The 21,522-nt window shown below is 42.7% G+C and overlaps 1 protein-coding gene and 1 long non-coding RNA gene across 2 annotated transcripts in view; one reads left to right on the top strand and one right to left on the bottom strand.

Moving 5' to 3' along the window:
* The window catches only part of LOC139142372 (uncharacterized), a 49,198-nt gene that overhangs the window by 17,052 nt on the left and 10,624 nt on the right, over positions 1 to 21,522 (bottom strand). The window lies entirely within an intron of this gene.
* Positions 6,608 to 9,268, top strand: LOC139142370 (POU domain, class 3, transcription factor 4-like). Its single transcript, XM_070712290.1, has one exon. The coding sequence runs from the start codon at positions 6,739 to 6,741 to the stop codon at positions 7,975 to 7,977; it is 1,239 nt and encodes a 412-aa protein (XP_070568391.1). The 5' UTR covers positions 6,608 to 6,738; the 3' UTR covers positions 7,978 to 9,268.

The raw sequence follows: 21,522 nt of genomic DNA, 5'->3' as shown, positions 1-21,522 counted from the left end.
TGTAAAACATTAAATTGGGTCAGAAACTTGTAGGATCGACAATTCAAATAATTACATGCGTGCAACATGCCCGTGAGAACTCTCTCTCTCTCTCTCTCTCTCTCTCTCTCTCTCTCTCTCTCTCTCTCTCTCTCTCTCTCTCTCTCTCTTGTTAATTTACAGTTTTGTTGTACATACCATGCGATTTTGTAAGATTTCGCTTTTGTCTAAATTTAACTAAAGGGTTAGCGTTGTTCATTGAACTGTGCAACGCTGTTATATAACCCCGACCGTTCACAGTGTAGAGGGGGTCTCTTGCATTGTTGTCCCCTGCGACAGCTCTTTGGCAGTCCTTTCACTTTGGTCAACCATTCTGTCCTGAGAAGTATCAGAGAAACCCCCCTCTCTCCGCCCTTTATGTCGGTGCGTTGAACAAACACATCATGGTGGGTCGCTATACAGATACGCACAGCTACCCATCCGCCAAAACATTGTCGGCTCACATTTGTGATAATTGCCGGGGCAAACAGACGTGGCGAGATGGGCAAACAAGACGGGAGCAATAAAGGGGTCGCAAGTAAACTTGCGCGTGCTGCCCGGGACACTTTTCACCGCATTATTTACTCCGGTCATAAAATTACGGCCTACCTTAACAAACGGTGCTACATGTAGCAGGCCAATTGCTGGTTATTAATTCCAAAGCGCACTTGGCCGTGTTGTTGTAATGTTAATTACGACATGCTCATTACCCAGCGTGGTAGCTAATTACTCGTCTTCATCAGTGAAAACATACTGTATGATGAGGTTATTTTTTTTTGCTCGTTTCATGTTTTTGTCCCAATCGCAAGATGTGACCGGGTAATAAAAGAATGCATACCAGCCGCAGTGGTGAGCGATTGTAATTTTTTTTTTTTCGCAAAAGCTTAATTATACTGGAGGGACTCTAGCTAACTTAATCGGATAGAGTCTTTGGAACAACTGCAGCGTGATTTAGTGGGAAACACTAGCGTACCAGGTATTAACAGTACAGTGTTTACCCAGGACAACAAAATGGCTCGGTGATCCGCCCTGGTGATAGGATCCTAACCAGGTGACGCCCAGATCATGGATAAAGCCCCAATGTAGGTTTTAGCATTATTGCCAATACAACAATGGCCAAAGCAGAAAAAAAACACAAACACAAATACGGACTTTTAAAAACCTTGTCAGGGAGCTTCCGACGACCACACCGTTTTACCTCTGCAGTGGAAGACCGTCAACATCGGCTGAAGTTCGTGGAAGCTACACAAGCCAGGGCCCAGCCATCGCACTGGAACGTTGCTTCACGATTTTTGAAGACGCAAAGACCCGCCGAGAAAGCCCGCTCCGACCGTGAATAATCTTCACTACTCTGAAATTTATGCGTTGCTCGAGAAGGTTGTGGGCCGTAAAATGGAAATGAAGGATGGTGTTGGGGAAACGGTACGCAGTGGAGTCTTAAATGATGAGCACCATTGTTTAGCACCGGCAATGTTTTTGTGTTCAATGAAGGAAAGATAATCTAGTCAAGTAAATAACAAATATTTATCACTTTTGGGTTAAAACAGGATAATAGCCGTACATTTTGATAATATCCTATCGAGTTTTTTGTTGCATTAAGAAAATACATCGTCTTATTCTTGTCCTTTAGATGGAGTATGTTGAAATACAAGATGTTAACTTCGTTAACACGATGCACAAAGCGCAGTATGCAATTTTAATGTTGACAATTGAATTATAGTCCGGACTAGAATTTAGCTGTCAACAATAATGTCGGACATGACATCACGCCGGGCCGTGTTCACAAATTGAACGTCTACCATTCAAGCACAGTTTTGGGAGTAGAAGAAGAAAATGACATTTTACAGAAAGAACACAAGAAATATGATGGTTAAAATCACATATTAAAAATAATATCCTTATAAACCCATTAGAGCTTTATTTATCAATTGAATAACTACAAGACCTTAAATAGTATCATATCCTTTACAAATATTGCGAATTAAGTAATCATAAGTTTATATTTTGCCTTCCATATTCCACACTTATCATGATTTGAACCTAACGACCTGATCAATAAACTCTTTCAAGACATCTGGTGTTATCGGATATGTCAAATCTGCTGACGGTTCACAAAAGTATCCAAGACTTCGTTCCGATTCTGTTGCATTCGTTCGGTATATATCCTGAAAACATCCGAAAGAAGTCCAAATCCAATTTCGCTTCTCCGCGTCGTTGGATTCCGGCTGCGAGGGCTTTTTCGACTCCAAGCCCAACTGATTTTTAACATAAAACTGTGTACTGCGGCAACTTTAACATTTTCGCGTTTTTATCTCGTCCATCAGTTAACTTGCTCCCAAGGGCCGGCTCTCCTCTCTGATGGTACACCGCTCTAATATACTTTTTAAGGTAACCCCGGCTGCCGACTGCTTTGAAAAATTCGATATCAATTTTGCAGTGGCGTATTGGTACGTGTCGTATGATGGACTGGAGATATTATCTGTGTCCGGCTATCATGCTTTTCATCGTCGATTCGCCACCTAACCTCTACAATCGGTCGTTCTTCCAATTTACTCTTGATTCAATTTTCTCGGTGACGACTTTCGATGGCAGTTGGATGCGTGACTATGTCAGCGCTTACTATTCTGTCCGTTGCTCAATATTCTCTCCGAGGAGTTACCCTCGGGAGAAAAAAAAACGTTCAGTCAGATTCTCAGTATGGCCATGCAAGTGCAAACAGACGCACGTTTCGCACGCGCTGTCGCTGCACGTATCCAGCGTGATGTTCCTTTGTTTTGTTTCGGAAATGAAATATTTGCTGCGATATGGAGAGGGGCGCTCGACAGCAAGGATGCTGCTCGGACTATTGTCATGGTGACAGAACCCCGCTCTGAAAGTATGCCCCCGCGTTAATGGTCTTGGAATATTCATAAGCTTGGTGAGGCTCCAGGACTTGGTGAAATCAGACTGGCCAACCCATCGACAGCTTTGTGCACATGAAAGGACTGAGAGAAAAGCACAGGGGTGGTAAATTTTACCTCTTTCCCCCCTCGTCGGTACGGTTGAATGACATCAAAGAAACAAAACAACTTTCGTCAAATTAATTTGAGCATTCAAAGTCCAGGAGATAAAGGCTGGCTTCAGCGAGAAACGAACAATGAACCCTGATGCTCACAAATACGTGTACTTGACTTAGCCAGACACAATCTAAACTGTGTCGAGTCCGAATTCAAGTTTCAACCTGACCTCCGTTTCACACCTCATCCCTTCATCGCCTCTGTCCCGTACATCGACCCCCCACTCCTCAATAAATCATCGGAGATCCTCCCGCCATCGTTTCGGGGAAATCTAGCTAAGCCCTGTTTATCGCCGTGCGATATACTCAGCTGAGACAAGGTTGCAAGTTTTGGATCCTGCACTCGGGCAGAGAGATGCAGCTCAATTTCTAGCCATCAAGCCCCAGTGCCCCGTGATTGATGAGATCCGAGCAAGCGAATGGAAACGTGTGACGCTGCGCCCAAAAGCCAGCCCCTAATAGTGGTATTAGCTCAAAGACAATAGAACCGATTTTCAATTGTGCCTCCTGCAATATTGAATGGGGGTTTCACCGTATAATTATGTTCAGCAAAGCGCCTGCAGGCGCAGAAGAAACAGGGGGAAAAAAATAGAAGCCGATAATATGCACTATTTGGAGGTATTGTATGTAACTCCCATGGGTGCTGGTCTTTCTACGTGGGTAATTGAAGCAGGGAAGAATTAAAATTATCTACCTCTGTCGGTTACGGTTTTTTGTTGATGCGAAGTTTAATTGGGATTTATCTTTTTTTTTTCATTTTCTCAAAAAACATCTTCCATTAAATAACTCGAAATTTGTCAACTAAACAAAGATTACGGTGAATAGGTGCTCCGGGGAGATTATATGAAAAGATTTTGAACTGCCCATTTTTGTTCCTGCTCTTTAATATATTTTTTTCCCGCGCAATGGTTTCGTCTCCGATTCGTGTGCCCAGATTTTTTGACGATTGCGAAGACCGTCATTTCATTTTCCTCGCATCACAGCCGGTGAGACTTTTTTTAAGACACGGGTCAGCGGGACTCTGTGAGTAAATGCTGAACTGTTGGGCCGTGGATGATGGATCGTGTGATGTAATAGACCGCCTGGCAATTCTCATCGCTGCGCGACGAGCGCGACACGCTCACAAAAATACTAACAACTTTTCTTTACTTCTGCTTAATTTAAATCAACAGCCCCCAACGCACAGGCATCGCCATACGTTTCTTGTTTCGAAATCGAAGAACGTTGCCCGTCGACACAGCCGCTGGTGTATTTTGGAGTTTACTATAAGCAACCACAGAGGCATAGCGGATGCTTTATTTGGGAAAGAGCACAACAATTCTTTGAAGTGAAATATTTACAAATTTCCGTCACATAGCTTGAAAAGGTTAAAATATGCATTGTTAACCAAGAAAAGGCAGTTTTTCTCCTCCTTTGGTATTACATGTTGTCGTATCCTGCAAACCTCCAAAACAGTGATAAAAAAGTGAACATTTGCCGCGATATGCGCCGAATAACGAAAGCATGGGAACAGCAAAACTTTGACAATATTGCCTGAACGAAAGCTCGTTTAGCAAAAGTACCCCCTCCCTTTGCATGGTTCAGATGTAGACATGTAATTTAGAGATCACAAAATGCATTTCCGATTCGAATGACATTTTGTATAGAGAATGCTTTCAACATCGGATGAACCTCTCCGATCGATCAGTGTTTGTTCTTGTGTTTTCTACACCGAGTACGAGATTTCACTGTAACGGAAATTGCCCGGAATAACTCCCCTCGTGTTCTTGATGGTCGATATTTGCATGATCAGCTGTGCTCCTCTCTCTGAGTTTGTTTCCAATTGAGACAATTGTCACATTTATTTGTGAGATACGAACCACCCTTTGATAGATTGTGATAAAACACACGACAGGGGTACCGTAAGGCCCGCTCGGGACGTTTCCGGGTATTTTTCAAAATCGCACTTTGCGTCGGATACTTGTTAAAATGCGCATGTTCAATGACATCTAGCGTGTCTATATAATGACATTATCACTTTTAATCGGCTCTACCCTTTGTGGGGTCGTCAATACAAATACAGACGCACATTAAGCAAAGGAAGAAAGTAAAAGGAAATGGCGGGAAAAGTTTGGCACATTTTGTAGTTTGGCATATTTAATAATTTAGTGACGTCACTCGATTTGAGTTTGCGTTCCGCTATATTGTTATCAGTTTCAAATCTTTATGAGCTGCGCACGATTGTACTTCATTGTGAGAATATGCGTCGAATATTAACTTAAATACTGAGGCAGTCTCTCTGTCCTCTCATTCGCATTGTTGCCTTCTAAATAAGCCGCCTTTTCGAACTCGTGAAGTCCAAAGGTTACTGACTTTTTGTCTGCTTCGGCACTTTACGTCACTTTGACCATACAATCGCTGTTAATTATATCCACTGGCATGTTGCCGTTCTACGGTGTGCAGGCGGAGTGTCAAAACATTTGTGTGGTTCACGAAAGAATGTGATGAAATTCTTTCGTATGTGTATCCCTTTTTCCCCCCGCACAGGTGTAAGTCATTGAACCCTGGAAGCTCCAGTCCAGTTCGAAGCTCTGCAGGTCAAATTAAAGTGGAACTTTTTTCCACGGCTCTGTTTTGCGATTTAGGATTAAACACAATACAGCCATAATTGCATTGGTTAATTCGTTTTATATCTTCAGTTTGAATGTCTTCCAGCATAGGTGTTATTTTGCCAGAAGATACTTATTACGTAATGGGCGGGGTTCTCCTTTGCAGTAAACAGACTGGTAACACTGGTACTCGGTCAAATTTAGCATCCCAACTTCCCACACAAATACGACGAGAAGCCATTCGCCAGCTGCCGTGGAAAATTGACTTCAACCCCGCTAAGAGTACTCGAGAGCACTTCTTACAATTGATGAGAACGTTTACAGGCGATATAAAAAAAGCAAGGCTGTTCCCTACAACGTTCAGGAGCGCCTATCCTCACCTGTATACAAACGAATAAAACAACCGATGTCATAAAACTCTAAAATAAAATAAAGTTTGAATGCATTGTTTTAAATGACAAAGAGGCCTGGGTCAGGAAACGGGGCAAGATCGTAAAAAAATCCAGTACGATGTAATTTCCTCGCCTCGAGTAGGTTGAATTTCCTTTCGCAATCATTACAACGCAAGGTGGCAAAAGGTAGCAGAGCTAAATAGGGCGGCGAATCTATCAATCAGAAGTCCGGCCACCTCCCAGTTGTGACACCGCCTTTGGGGGGTTTCGAATTGACCCAGTACATAGCATTTGCGACAACACTTTACTGCCTCTTTTTTCTCCAGCACGCTGTTCTTGCCGAGCACATGATTTGTACTGCCCATAATGCGGTTTTCCCGGTAAACAATAACAAAAGCCAGCAAGCTGTTCAGTGAAAATTAATGACCTAATTTACATATGCAGCCCATTGTGAAGTAGTCATTGACGACTGAATGGATAAGTAGGTAATAGCCAATCAGCATCAGCGGCCAGGCGATTCATGCCATCGTGAGTGTCAATCAACTTGGTGATTAGCCAATCGGAAAGCTGATCGGGGTCACATCTTTCATCGCCATGATGTATCTGGCGGCAAACTAAAGTGGAGAGAGTTTCTACATAGCTGCAGTTTTGCAAGTCAGATCAGCGTGCAAGCCAACGAACTGAGATGGCTACAACAACGTCAACGCCGTACAACCCGACTAGTACAGTGGCGGCCGGCACCACGTCAACATCGGACAACATGCATACCCATGTTTCACAAGCCACTATGTTTCAACGAGACTCGCCGAAAATCGCCACTGATTTCATGACTGCACCACCAAACGTAGGTAATAGCCATCCTCTGAGCCATCCCGCTGGACCTCAATGGATCGGTCTCACGCCACACACAGAAACGAGTCCATGGCCAGCCGGAATCCCAACCTCAGTTCTTGGGCAAGACATCAAAACAACACTGGTACAGGGTAGAGACGAAATGCAAGGACAGGTCCCTCACCGTACACATCACCATCCGCAAGTTCCACACCCCGGCGCTTGGAATTCTCCTGTAACTTCAGCTCATATGCCAATGAGCTCAGGCGGTTCTGTGTACAGCCATCCTCACGGAGGATACGTTAACGTCAACGTTAACGGTATGATGAACCCCGGCGCACAACTCGGAGCACACCTTCGTGAAAACCACAACGGCGACCACCACGAAATGTCGGACGACGACGCCCCGTCATCCGACGATCTTGAGCAATTCGCGAAACAGTTCAAACAGCGGCGCATCAAACTGGGTTTCACGCAGGCTGACGTTGGGCTTGCCCTGGGCACACTGTACGGTAACGTATTCAGCCAAACGACAATATGTCGCTTTGAAGCGCTACAGCTTAGCTTCAAGAACATGTGCAAGCTAAAACCGCTGCTACAGAAGTGGCTAGAGGAGGCCGACTCAACAACAGGGTCTCCGACTAGCATAGACAAGATAGCGGCACAGGGCCGTAAACGCAAGAAGCGAACCAGTATAGAAGTGACTGTGAAAGGGGCCCTAGAAAACCACTTTTTGAAACAGCCAAAACCATCCGCACCAGAAATCAGCCAGTTAGCCGAAAACTTGCAGTTAGAAAAGGAAGTTGTTCGAGTATGGTTTTGCAACAGACGACAGAAAGAGAAGAGAATGACCCCACCGGTTATAGGAGTTACAAACGACACAGTTCTAGGAGGCCATATACCCACCAGTGGCGTCTCGACCGATACAACGTTCTCCGGCAGTATTTCAACAACGAAACGAGAATCTCCCGACCTCCGAGACATCATGCAATCGTCGCCCGGTCTCGCCCAGTCCGCTGGGCACATTTCTGTCACGATGGCATCGTCCCCACCGTCATCACACATCATGTCCGTGGCCCAGGCAGCACAATGAGCGAAAGAGACTTGAGACTGTGAGTACATTCACACAAAAACACCTCAGCCTGTTTTAGTGTAAAACCACGCTATTGCTTTGAGCCAGTGCTTATTGACAGCAAATTCTATTCAGTGCTATGTATTGAGTTTTCCTTTGGACAATGCAGCAAGTCTGACCAGAGGAACCCACATTTTGGCTCTATTCAGGAAACTAGAGAGCGTTCAGTATAAGTTTACCAACACAAGGAAAACATTTTTATCGCTGCATGCTCCATACAACTCATTATTGCAGCTTTCATTACATTTACTGGCGAGTTTTCTTTTCACCCACCATATTGCTCGCAATAACTTGAAAGGCACCATGTGTAACTGAGTGCAGAGAGACAATATTATTGGTCAGCCATCGAAATGGACAACTAAATAACTGGCCAATGACAATGCCACGTGTGTCGTTTTGTACCTATAACATGCCAAAATTGTAAGTTGATTTATTGTGTATATGTTGGTCTGAATTCACGTTTGTGTACTTTTTTGTCAAACTGCACAGAACAATCGTTTATGTCAATCACTCCTAATGGTCATCTTGTTTTTGCCTGTTTCCTTGGAAGGCTTTTTGACTCGCAAAAAAATAGATATAAATTATGCAGGTTCGGCTTATTTAAAGAGAGAATTCTTCCAGACAAAACAACCAGGGTACATTTTATGTTATTAAGGGAAATAGAAAATATTATTATGCTGTTTTGAGGGCAGGGGAAGAGGGTATGGAGGGGGAGGGGTCGAACTTCGTTAGCCTTGTTCAGCAGGGTAATTAGCATACATTTAGCTTAGCAGTAAAGTCAAATGCACTTGATATACGTTTAGTGTACAACGCGTGCACCTTGACTTCTAACTCACCTATATAAGTTCTCGATGCCACCTTATTTTTTTCAAAATGTACAGTTAAATAACTAAAAAAACTAGGATTCAAAGATTTTCAAACAAAAACGTTTATATTCTTACTTTCCGTTTTATGTTATTTTTAAAGAGGCTCGATTATTCTCTTTTTTGAGAGAGAGGTGAGACTTTGGCGTTGTCATGACAATTTAATTTAAACTGTATTGTTTACGCTTCCAAAGTCGACGTTGTCATAGTACCAAAAGACGTATATTTTATATTAACAGCGACAAAAAACCCGACAGGACCGTTTTACCGTCAAAGACTCATTTTGTGATTAAACTAGACTTACATGTATTTGTAGTTAGCATCCTAACCGAATTTATCATTGTACCAAAAAATTCTTGAAAGACAATAAATACGATTTTGGAAGACAATTAAGCTTGGAGGCGCACTGTTTTTTACCTTGGTTGGTTACAGGAGATAGACTTGGATTAACAGGAATATAAACAAGTGGACATGTATGTCAAATTTGATGGACGAAATGCTCCGTCGCTGTTTTCTATACTCTATCATACATCAGTTATCTGTTCGACCCTGTTTTCTGCCTGTCGGGCTGGATGGACGAAATTTGAAAGGTGTTTAGGTTGTGACAGTGATATACAAACAGCATTTTGTGACGGCTTAACAATTTAGACATCAGATGGCCAGAGCTGCTATAGAAATATGTATTGAAAACATCCGCATCATCGCAGCCTACATGCTGTTTTTCGTTTCTCTTGGATTAATGCTATCGCGCAGGGTTGTGGACGACATGTGTGTCGATTTTTAATAGTTGTCAGCTGCCTGTATATCGGGGTACGATAGCCGTTGTCCACTGTTCTCCTCCTTTGTTGTCGAAAATTCACTTAAATTCCTAAGTTAACCCATACACCTAATCACAAAAATAACAATCCGGAGTTCTGACTTATTGAATAAAAGTGTGGTACGGCAGCTGCATATAACACTGCAAATTGTGTCGCGCAGTAGCTCACGAATGAAAGTCCAATTTCCCCCGGCAAGCGTTACTGCTATTGGCCCGCCGCTGACCTCTTATTGATTCCAAGGTAAAAAATAGCTTATTTGGTTAATAATGTGTGTTCTTTTCAGTAAGTCAAATACCTTCGTACTAAGGGGATCGCCCTTTCTATATTTGTATTGGCCGCCATGAACGTAAATTTTACGGCCTGTTCGCGAAGGGGATGTTTTGCTTGTAAACGACAAGTGTAGGAAGGCTTTCGCATCGCTGACCCTGACTTCTCATATTTTATGTTCATACTCTCAATTTCAACCTTAAGCTTGGAACAACAGCGTCGGTACTTGACGAAAAAAAAACCGAGGTGCCCATCGTCTAGTACCTCCTGGTTCTCAACAGGGAAGACTATCGCGTAAATTGGCGGTGTGTTTGGCACGGCTTTCATCGGGCAAAAAATTGGCAATTAGCGACAAAGGGGTGCATCGGCAAAAACAGTGTCGCTGCTGTGAAACTGTGCGGAGTGTCAATTGTTTCGCACAGCTTGGGTAGTTAGCGAGCGAGTCTATTTAAAGCTAGCCAGCCATATGGGCCAGCTCGATGTGCAATTGAATGCCCGTATATATCCTACTGCACCTCGACTTCCCCTATGTTTTAACGTGGACAGGGCAAGTACATGGACGCAAATAGCGAAACAAAGGGCAAAAATTCCCTTTCAGAAAAATCTCCCGACATGGATTAAAACAAGAGTTTATTGTTCACTCGAGTTAAGCCACGGCAAACACTAAAAAAATGAGACACGACACCTTCGTGTCAGTGAAAGTGGGGAGTGCATTAGAAATGGCCCCCGAGTTTACACAGCCAATGATTTTATCGTTTGCAACGCACGTGATGATCGTACAGTCTATAGTTTTCGACGGCGAACAAACGCCGAAATATTCCCGATACTGAAATTGTCGTCAACAGTTACAAAGCCTTGTGCTTTCCCCCCCCCCCCAACATTGGCATGGGATCAGATAATAAACACTGAAAAAAAACCTCGAAAATGAGGCCCTTTTTGACGGCGTACAAGTGGACTAGTCGACTGAAAGCTTTGCTCGCACCTGTCAGTTGTACTCTTGTCCTTCATATTTTAATCTGTCTTTAAATGTGTGTCATATAGACAGGCTCGTTGGGAGTATTTTCCAGCAGAAGGTCGACCAGCAGTGAAGCCGTGTGTCAACTCCAAGCTTGTGAGGCCACACCAGGCCTGTCCAAGTGCTGTGCATCCATTTTTTTTTGTATGGCTTCCTGGTTCAATATTGTTGACCACGCTGTACAGAGCATTGCCCGGTCAACATTTTTTTAGTAATTGAATTAGTAAACAGAAAGGAGGATCGAGAGATGAAGGCTGAGGTATTAAACTCGCCGCTGGTCATGCAGATACGGGGGTAATTAGCTCCAAATTGTCTTATGATTCACGACTGCCAAAATTCAGTCCGACAAAATTCAAAATGACTAGTGTTGTTTCATTGCACTTTCAGAATTTATCGTTTGACCCCAATTTTTTTGTAATGAAACCTCAATATCGGCAGATGGGCAGACCTCGTTCCCATCCCACCTTGAGTCGTTGTTTTGCATCGAAATGTAGGGATATTTTTTGACGAAACTGGCAAAACTGTGGACAATGGGCCGGGCTGGGGGGACTAGCACGTACGTATGAACAGACAGGGGTGAGTTAACAGCGATAGAGCTTTTTGCTCGCCAGTCCAGTTGTAAACAGACGGGAACAATGCATCACAGTCCACAAGCGGCACCCTGGCCCATTTCCTTTGTGTCACAGCCTTTTTACTGGCTGCCTTAGGTGAGTCACATTTTTGTCATTGATTACAACCTTCTTCCTGTTTTCTGTAACGTCAGATGGGACAGCGGATGAATAGAAAGTTAAAATGGACGCCACCGGTGAAAGGGTATTGCCCGCGTTTGCCGGACAAAACACTACATTTCAATTTAAAAAGTGGTGATGTAACGCTACAACCTCTGTGTCTTTAATTAAAAATCTACCTGGAAAATAACAAGCCACCCAAATTTCTATTGGCAGGCGAACCTAACCAGCGTACGTTATCTGCTCTGTGTGAGGGGGAAAAAGAAATCTCCCTGTTCAAGACAACAATAACAACCAGCACCAATCAGTTTGCGTGTTTGTTTTCGTTGAACTTGTACTTGTTCCTGCGCAAGTTGAAAGGGCAATCACCGAGTTAGAAAAACACTCCTAGTTGCTTAAAATACGCCTGTTAGTTAAACTACACTACCGTTCTTTTTATCGCCCTAACCAAATATAATGCGGAGCCATTGATTAATATAAACTATGAAATATTAATACAAGCGCACGAGTATCGCGATTTCAACCACCTTCATTACAATTGCTAATAATTGCAGTGATCTAGGCCTTGCTTACATATAGAGCAGTCTCTATTTAGACGTTGAATACATATTGAACAAGCCGCGTGTACTAAACCCGAAGGTGTCAAACGTACGGAAGTGCATCGTATCGGAGGCCATACACAGGTGGTGTGGAGTGTTTCTCGCCAGACAGGTCCGACTTTCGAGTGGGTTTTTTTGCTCAAGAATTTTAAATGCAGTCAGCGGAGTGAAGGGCTTGTTTTCTTGCGTTGTTCGGATTGTATGCTCGAATTGGCGAAAGTGTTAGGCTTGTTGTTTTGGGCGTGAAGGCGGACGTGTTGGAACGCAGAGGTACTGGGCGAGACGGAATCCGCAAGACCCGTTTACAGACCTTTCCGTCCTTTTTAATTCACCATTTGTTTCATAGAACGAGCGAAAATCTCGGGTCGAGAGACGGTTTGACGTAGTTAATGGCGTGGCCGTGTGATAGTCGTCCTTCCGAGCACAGCTTATACATGCCTTCTACGTCACAAGTCATATATTCAGCGCTTACAACCTATTGCTTCTGAATTTGCACGGAACGGGCCGAAGCGAACTCAGGTACGCGGATAATGAAAAAGATGGCGTCAGTACGGCTGGCTGGTTGCCCCGGGGGAGTGGGCAAAATAACCATATTGTGAAAGAATGGAACCACGAGAAACGGCTGCCAACACGGTAAATGATCGCACCTCTTGCCTGCAACAGTCCAATGTGTTGTCATTTGCCGCTGCGGCAAATGTCGACCAAGAAGACACACCGCAGGGCGCATGCGCAAATGAGTTGGCGTGACTATTGACATGTAATATCTGGAGACTCCATCAAATTTGACACGACAAAACTTTTTTTGGGCGAAATTGAAAACAAATATGCCGCTCGTTACCGTGGTGTTTTTTCTATATATGACAACCTTGCGCAGACAGAAAGCAAATGTCCAACTGCTATAGCCGTGTACCCGTTAGCTTCCAGCTACAATCTGTCAAAACAGCAGTTCAGAGAAACGCGGGGACGTTTGTCAAGATGTCTCAAGTAAACAACAGACTGCGATAAATTTTTCAGCATGCCCGTGAGTAGAGTCCTGCCAAATTGTCAACTCTTCTCCAATCCTTGATTTTTCATCGGTTCGCGGCTTGGGGGCTAGCCGCCGTGTAGCCTCTCCGCTCCTCCCGTAATGATATTACGTCTGGACGGCACGGTCTTCAATCTTGCAGCCGAAAACGACATTACCCGCGAACGTTGAATCACGTAGTAGCAATAAGAAAAGCTAGTCAGCGCTGCTGTGTCTAAGACACCCTTTTATTTTCTGTCGCTTCTCTCACAAATCATACGGACGTGCGCGCTCGTAGCCGCCGCCTAGCCTTCAGTCGATTCACCGTAATTACAACATAGCAAGCAGAAAATTTACCAAACATAACTTTTAGATCTGAAGTTTAGCGGCTATGAAAGGCCCATTCTATTTTCTCAGTAACAGCAGTATTAGAACCCCCCTTTTATTTTCAGTTAATTTTCCCCGGTACTTGTAATTTAGTCTCGGGCTGCCATGCTATCCAAAATAGGGCGTGCAAGCACAATAGAACGAGACTGCCGTCTTTTGTGTGCAAACTACCCCGCATTGTTAGCTTTGTATATTTAGCGTATAGTGCTCAATTTGGGCATGTTTTCTCGGCGAAGACATTTACCGAAAGACTTAGTGAAAGAAGCACGGAGGAAGGGCCTTAATGTGTAATCCGCGTGTGCGAGCATTAACATACCCGGCGTTTTTATTGGAAAGAGCGCGAGCAAAGATTAAAGAAGCAGCCAGCAAAGAGCTCCTGAGATGAAAATACCCCAATAATGTGCGAAGAGGTCGCCAGTAATACCAGCACACACTCCTAGATTAATTTTCATAACCATACGATACAAAACATGCCCCAAGCTACTGAGGGATGACTAAGCGCTATGTTTCCCCCTTTTTTGTTCTAGCGTCTTCCGTTTGTGCCACATCCATGCCGATGCTCTGAAACCGTAGAAAGGACAAAAAGGCTGCTAAAAAGGATGAAAAACCCGCCTGTAACAATGGAAAGATAGTTTTTACAAGAGAACTCTCAAAACTTTCACTTATTAAGATACCCCGATAATTTCTTGAAATCTACATCAAATGGTATCTGTGTTGCTAAACAGTGTATGGTCAAAATAATGCTAATGAAATGAATTTCATCAAGTTTTGACCAATAATTTGGGGGGAAAGATACGCTTACATGTGTACAGGGTTGATATGGTTTCGTCAGTTGCTCAAAGTCAGCAGAGGAGTGTCGTGTTGGTGCTTTATGATTGACACAAAGTATTAATCGATTAACAGAATCAATGAAAATTGGTTCAGCCTAAGTGAAAATCTCATTTTTTAACAAAATATGTTGTTCTTTAATGCGGGAAAATACAAAACTCGGTCGTTCTAGGTGAAAGCGACTGTTGTCGTTAATGTGAAGGTTTAGCCAGTGATGTCAAATCTGATCGACTTCCGCCTGGGTGCTTTTTATTTGCTAGTGGCTGGGGCCTTTTTTCACTCTCTCGTATTTACCCATCTATTTGTGTCGAAGCTATTCTTTGCTTGGCAATCAAGTGACTCGCCAAGCCGGGGAAGATCTCTCCCAGCGGACGTCGGCCGAGTCTGGCTGCAGCCTGCGGAGAGCCGAGAATTGAAGTTCAACAGCCCAGAAACGATACGAAGGCGCCTGTTATACTGCGAGAGAAAGGGAGAGAGAGATAGAGTAAAAAAAACGAGGACGACCGAGCCTTCAGAAAAAAAGGCGGTCTTATCTCGGTGCAAGTGGCTTGGTGATGGGGTTTGTAACTGAACGGCGCTATAGCGGGGGATTTACCCGCCCACATCCTGGCCGACACTAACCCTGCTTCGGCAATGCGAAGACGCAGTGTTTGCATTGTGCTCATACTGTTAAACGACACACAATACAGCCACAAAGAAAAAAACTTGTGTGTGCCCAAGAGTGGCGATCGAAACCCTCGCCTGGTATCCCCTGGCAACCGGCCTGAGAGCCTCCTCTTCCACGTGCACGGCCGGGTATGAGCAAAAGCCCCTCTCCAAACAACTTGGGGAAACTTTCACTCGGCTTAGAAATATTACTATGAAAGACTTTAGAAAAACAAAATACCGGATTTATTTGCCTAAATTATTGAGACAAGAGATCCCTCCTTCAGTGTATTGTCTCAGAGTTTGCTCCGGTTTCTCCTACTTGTTTGTCGTCTAGTCCATTAAAGTCGTGTTTTTCTTTCCTTACATTGATCTCTATGCTAAGTTCACACTCGTAGTTGTCAGGAAAGCAGCCACGCTCTATTTTGCATGTGTCCTATGGAATATTCAACATGGTGAAACACGTTGTCTTTTCGCGTCGACGGTGGCAATGTCTCGCATAGCGTATTTTTTCAGGTGTGTTGACCGCCATTTGGTCACCTTGGCTTAAATATTTTATGCGCTGCCAGGCCCCCAGCGCTCAAATCTTTCACAGTCATCCCAAATCACCTCTGAGAAAAGCTGGGCGAGATGGCGAGGAGCAGGCGCGATAGAAGGAAAAACAAGGCTTCGGTTTCGATTCGATTCGTTACGCTTCGTTCGAGCTCGTCGGAGTTCAGGACCGTCGCGGACAGCAAGCGACTCAAACAATAGCCCTTTAAAATTAAAAGTTTCTCATGGAACGGCTTTGTTCAGCGATGCGTTGTGAATTCTACCCGTAAGTAGGTTTTTAAATTGGAATCACAACCGAACTGGTATGAAATATTTACACTGAATACGACAGCGCACGCTCTGCCCTGAGTGTGCCGAGAACCCACTGACGACCAGTCGGAGTGTTCCAGCGAAGTCCCAAGCGCTCATACATGACGTTTTTTTGTCGACCGAGACAAAAACACTAAGAGACCCGGTGCACAAGTTACTTAAGCATGACTTAACAGTGTTTGTTCAAAGAGAAGGTGAAGCATTTTTAATCAGGCGGCTTTTTCAGTCCTACCCCCTCGTAGCTATGGATTAATTACCAGCGCAGAGACAATACCGTAGGACAATGATGGTGCTCCAGCTCCTCGTTGCATTAAAACGCCCATTGAGGAGCTCTCATTTTATCACAATTTGTGACTAATTCCCAACCTTGCAGTTAAAAAACATTTCGAAAGGTTGGGAGGCGTCCGTGGCTCGAAGAAACAACACAAAAAATATTATCCGGATGCAATGTGTACAGGCCTGGCAGAAGGCCAATAAAAAATCTTGAGCATACACACACTCACTCACATACAAAATTTCAATCAAATAGAGCGAATCACTCTGTATGTTAACACATTTTCAAAAACCGCGGAATTTTGATTAAAATTCATCGAAGTTTCCAAATCGTGGACTTTTAAAGGACCAAATGCCGCCCCAGCTTTCGCAATACATGTACCCAGTAATAAACTTTAAATGCCCACTGTATAGTGGCTTGACTGTAATTATAAACTATTAGCCAATTTACGCTGGTACTCCCGAAAATTATTTGAAAATCAGTATATTTTGGACGCTCTCATCTTATTTTTACAATATTTTATTCTGCGTTGCGCTATTTCTTGGCTTGTCAGTATTTGTGATTTGAGCACATGATTTTTGAATGTGGATTTGAGAAACTACACTATATTGCAAAAGACAAGGAGTTATAGGTCGGAAAGAGATGAACGTCCCGCGAGCTGGATGACGTAAAGCTACAATCGAAGTAAATGGGTCCTCCATGTAACGGCGTGTACACAGCGCATCACTGTGTCAACACACCGCCGCTTTTCTAGTGCTGCCCAGCACATGTAACCTGCGCGGTTTGTATTTAGAAGGTCGTGAAGCGTTCGATTCAAATGCGGTCGTGTCGCTCGCCGTTGTGTTAGTAAGACTCCAAACCTGATCAAATGAGATGCGATCGTGGCGAGACGAGCTCAATTCCAACCTACTTCAGATGAGAGGGAGAGAGTTAGGGGAGGAAAAAGAGACACTGGGTATCGGGGCAACTTTCACCGACCCCCGTTTCGCAATTTCTTATAAAAATGTTTTCTTTGCCCGTTTACACAGGCAATGGCTCGGCTCCAGACCGTCGAGGAAGGGGGTATAGTGTTGAAATTGGGTGACTCGTCCCGCTGTAATAGCGATCACAAGCGGCCTTTATGGTATTCAGTTTCAGAGAAAGTTGGCGACACACGCTCTTTCACAAGTCGTCTTTCTTTTTTCCGATTTTCAGCGCATTGCCTAATTGCTAAGCTCACTGGATCAATATAGCGACTGCAGACTCTGCCGATGAACGATCAGCAGGCGATACCTCCTTGCTGTAAATAAAACTCGAGTGTGTCGGCGTATAGAGTGTTGTTCGAGGTGCCCAAGATTTCTCGTTTAATCACGCTTCCCTTTCCCTTTTCCCCGTTCCATCCACTTTAATTGTCGGCTAATTTAATCAACGCTTTCCTGGCCCTACATCCGGGCAACCCATTTTCAGAACAATTATTTCATTTACGGAAAGCCATCCGCCAGCTTACATTCGCATATCCACCTTCAATTAGGTCGAAAATTGCCGACATAAATTCTCAACCTTGCCTCCTATATCTACCGTTTCTAGTAAATCTTTCAAAAATCGATCGGAGACCCGTGCAGACGACAGAAGCACGTCTGGGTAGAATTTCCTGGGCTTCGGCGAGGATCTGCGCTAATGGAAAAACTTGACAGACACGCTCTGGAATTAAGAGACCGCATTTCTGGAGTGTACACCATGACAATTACAGGGGGAGAAGAGAGACCTGGAACTAGGAGGCTTAACTTTTTTCTCAAAGTGTCGTATATACCTCAAACAAGAAGGACAGATCGATAAAAGCCAATCCCGTGTTCTCTATCTCCATCTCCCCAGTCGAAACCTGGTCACGACACAACATCCATGAAATGTCTGACCCGCCAACACTCTCTGACAATTCCACTTTAAACTTGACTAGCTTATTGATCTTATAATATATATACCGGATTTTGTTCAACCTTTTCATGTTCGTTAAACGTTTCTCTGTAATCTCGTCCAAAATATTCCCCCTCCCAAAAAAAAAATGGCGACAACCCACTCATCGGTGACGTTGCCAAGGACCCAAGCCGGGGAGAGAGATGAAAATTTAGAGACCTTCGCTAGGAGAAGTATTGACCGCGACTAGCTCTTAACCCGGTGATGATAGTTCCTCTCAATTAACGCGTTCCTGTTATTGAAAATCAGCCGATTAGTATTGATCAAGCCCCCTTCAGGGTAACGAAGACAGGCACGTTATTATTTCTGACGCGAGACCGATTTGTTGTGTAATTTCCAGGGTTAGGGATATTGGAAGACTCTCATGCCCTCACTGAGCGCTATGAGAGGGAATAAAATAGTGACAATTGCTCTTATGAAAAAGTGAAGTTATTATTTTGAAATACTGATACTCGTAACCTTTTTCATAGCAGACGTTATGGCGCCAAAACGTCAACCACAAATTCTCGCCTGCTGGATCGTGCACTTCATTTTGCCTCTCATAAAAAAAATGGAAAATACTCATCATTTTAGGTCAAGTTACTAACCGTACGTGATTTTCGATCAAGAACTCCAATTCAAGTGTTAAAAACCTAACCCAAACACTGCAAATTGTAGCGTTTCCGGGTCAGTCATGAAACGCCATTTCAGGGGATTTGTTTTCATAGGGGATATTGGACACATGACAGATTTTAAAATTATGGCTTCAAATATTAGGGTGTCTTTTGTATCTGCTCTCGAGATCATTAACTGGAAATTCATCACTACACCTCGATGGAAACGACTAAGATTAGGATATGGCGAAATGACTAAATTTCCGATATCGGAATGGTCTGCTGAGCCAGTGCCACTTCATTACAGTGTTTCCATATCAAATATCAACAACGGACGCTTCATCCGAAATGAAAACGCAATATGCCAACATTTTGCTTTTCAATTGAACATAGATGTAATGTGTGTGAGTGGTTTTTAGTGTCTGTAGGAATATATATATATATATATATATATATATATATATATATATATATATATATATATATATTCTACATACACTCACAAACACTTGCAATCTATATATTCGATTTTAACTGTGTGTACATATGTCATTTAATATGTACGTATATTGTACACATATATAGGGAGCTGTCATATTGTATACATAAATCGAGCTTTCATAATATATATATATATATATATATATATATATATATATATGTATGTATGTATGTATGTATGTATGTATGTATGTATGTATGTATGTATGTATGTATGTATGTATGTATGTATGTATGTATGTATGTATGTATGTATGTATGTATGTATGTATGTATGTATGTATAACGTACACAGGGTTACATGCATCTTTGCTGTTTACTTACCCACGAAATACGCGAACATTCAATAATTTAATCTGTCGTTACATTTATTTTCATGGTGTTGTTCCCACACCAAGCATTTCTTTCTCTTAAGCTTATGCATTTTGTGAATTCAAGTAAGTTATCCAAGTTAAGTGCATACGTCTTAACAATATTTTTTTAGCTTTTACCATGTAACAGTCGAAAACGTTCAGGTACAACTCCAACCGTGTAAATTTTGAAAAAAAATACTCTTACCATGCAAAGAGTTTTTGGATCAAGTCTTGTACGACGTAACACTTATATTTATTGTTCACGTGAAGGAAAGGTTGATGTTACTCCTTGGCATATTATAGAATCTCATGTTGAGATGTTCTCTGTGACTTGGCAAAACCTACATGATGCAGATATTTCTCTTCAGACAAGTTCAACCTTTTTTAGTCTCTCTATCTCACATGATTGGTGTCTGTTTCATACCTTATTTGGTAGTTCCCACAGACTTTAGCGTACTTGCTAAAACTCTTCTATGTTTATAATCGTCAGAAGGGACTACAAACCAGTTTTATTAACTTCGATTTAGAAAGTAATTGAAACTAAAGCACTGTTCCTTACTACTAGGCTAGACTACCAAGTTGCCAACTTTTTGAAGGTGGGTTTTTATATTGTTTACATGAACATAAAATAGTTTCCCGTAGTTTGGTACAATATTGAATTGCCATTAGCTATATTTCAAAGATATGATTAAACTCACCATGTCAACAATTTGCTGTTATCCATGCCTTTGTCTACAATTTGAAAAAAAAATGTACGAAAATTGCACTGTGGTCATATTTTAAGTGTCAGTGTTATAAAGTTGATCATTACATTTATTGTCGTAATAGCAAGAGCAAAACTTTAATTTTCTCCTGCCGTCATTGTTTCAAGTTCCGTCATTTTGATTACAAAAATTAGTACTTCAGAAGTAAATGTACAGGTTTTCTCTGATGTCGTCCTCTTCCACAACTGCGCATGACAGTAAACGAGCGGCATGTCTCTCAGCAACGTCCCGCTTTTCCCATATCTGTCACCGTGCTGCCGATCGACATCAAAAGCGAGCACACGACACACGTGTTTTACGACAAATGTGCCAATTTACGACAGCAAGGTTCGGCATTAAACCGCGCAGTAAAATGCAATTGCTCAAATTTAAGTGGCCGGTGAATAAGCAGCTGAAATGTCGAAAATTGTTTGGAAATATTTCTTAATATTTGGAACGTGCTCATGAAGTACGTGCAATTATGTTATAGAGGAGATTTCATGTAAAATCCAGTCCCAGATTTTCACCCTCTGGTGAAATATTTTGTCAATAAAAAGTATCGCTCGAGTGGTTTTTATCAATTAATTTCATTTATGCGTTTCGAGCAAAACGGCTTATTTCTGGTATACGACGGTCATAAAATTAAATCCGCGCCCATAAATTTGCGACGATTTGGGATTCGTGAAGCTCGACTACAACGATCATGAAACCACAAAGTTGTAGTCGTCAAAATATTGAATCGTTCCATACGAAAATTGCGCGCGAAATTTCCCGCCAAAATACGTAAATACTGCTCATAATTTTAGCTTGTTTCGTATACTTTAACGTCGGTTTGCGTGGTTGCGGTTTCATTAATTCCTGGTCGAATCTTAGTAAGTAGTTTTTAGCTTGCTTTCCTTGTATGCCGTCTCCGTCGTATGACGGGGAAATAAAAAATTTAAAATTAAAAAGCAGTTACTAAAAATCAATTTTACTTTTATGACGGCGAAGGCGTTAACAAGGGTTACAAAGGTCAGCCATTATTATAGCTTGGTTAACGTTGTGAGAATATTTTTAAATCGCCTCTTAATTTTGATGC

The sequence above is a fragment of the Ptychodera flava genome, chromosome 10 (assembly GCF_041260155.1).
Source record: "Ptychodera flava strain L36383 chromosome 10, AS_Pfla_20210202, whole genome shotgun sequence".
Lineage (NCBI taxonomy): Eukaryota > Metazoa > Hemichordata > Enteropneusta > Ptychoderidae > Ptychodera > Ptychodera flava.
Note: the sequence above shows the minus strand (reverse complement) of the source record. Positions and strands in the feature narration are given on the sequence as shown.

Excerpts from the sequence above, each read along its gene's own strand:
- LOC139142370 (XM_070712290.1), top strand. The coding sequence starts at position 6,739 with ATGGCTACAACAACGTCAACGCCGTACAACCCGACTAGTACAGTGGCG.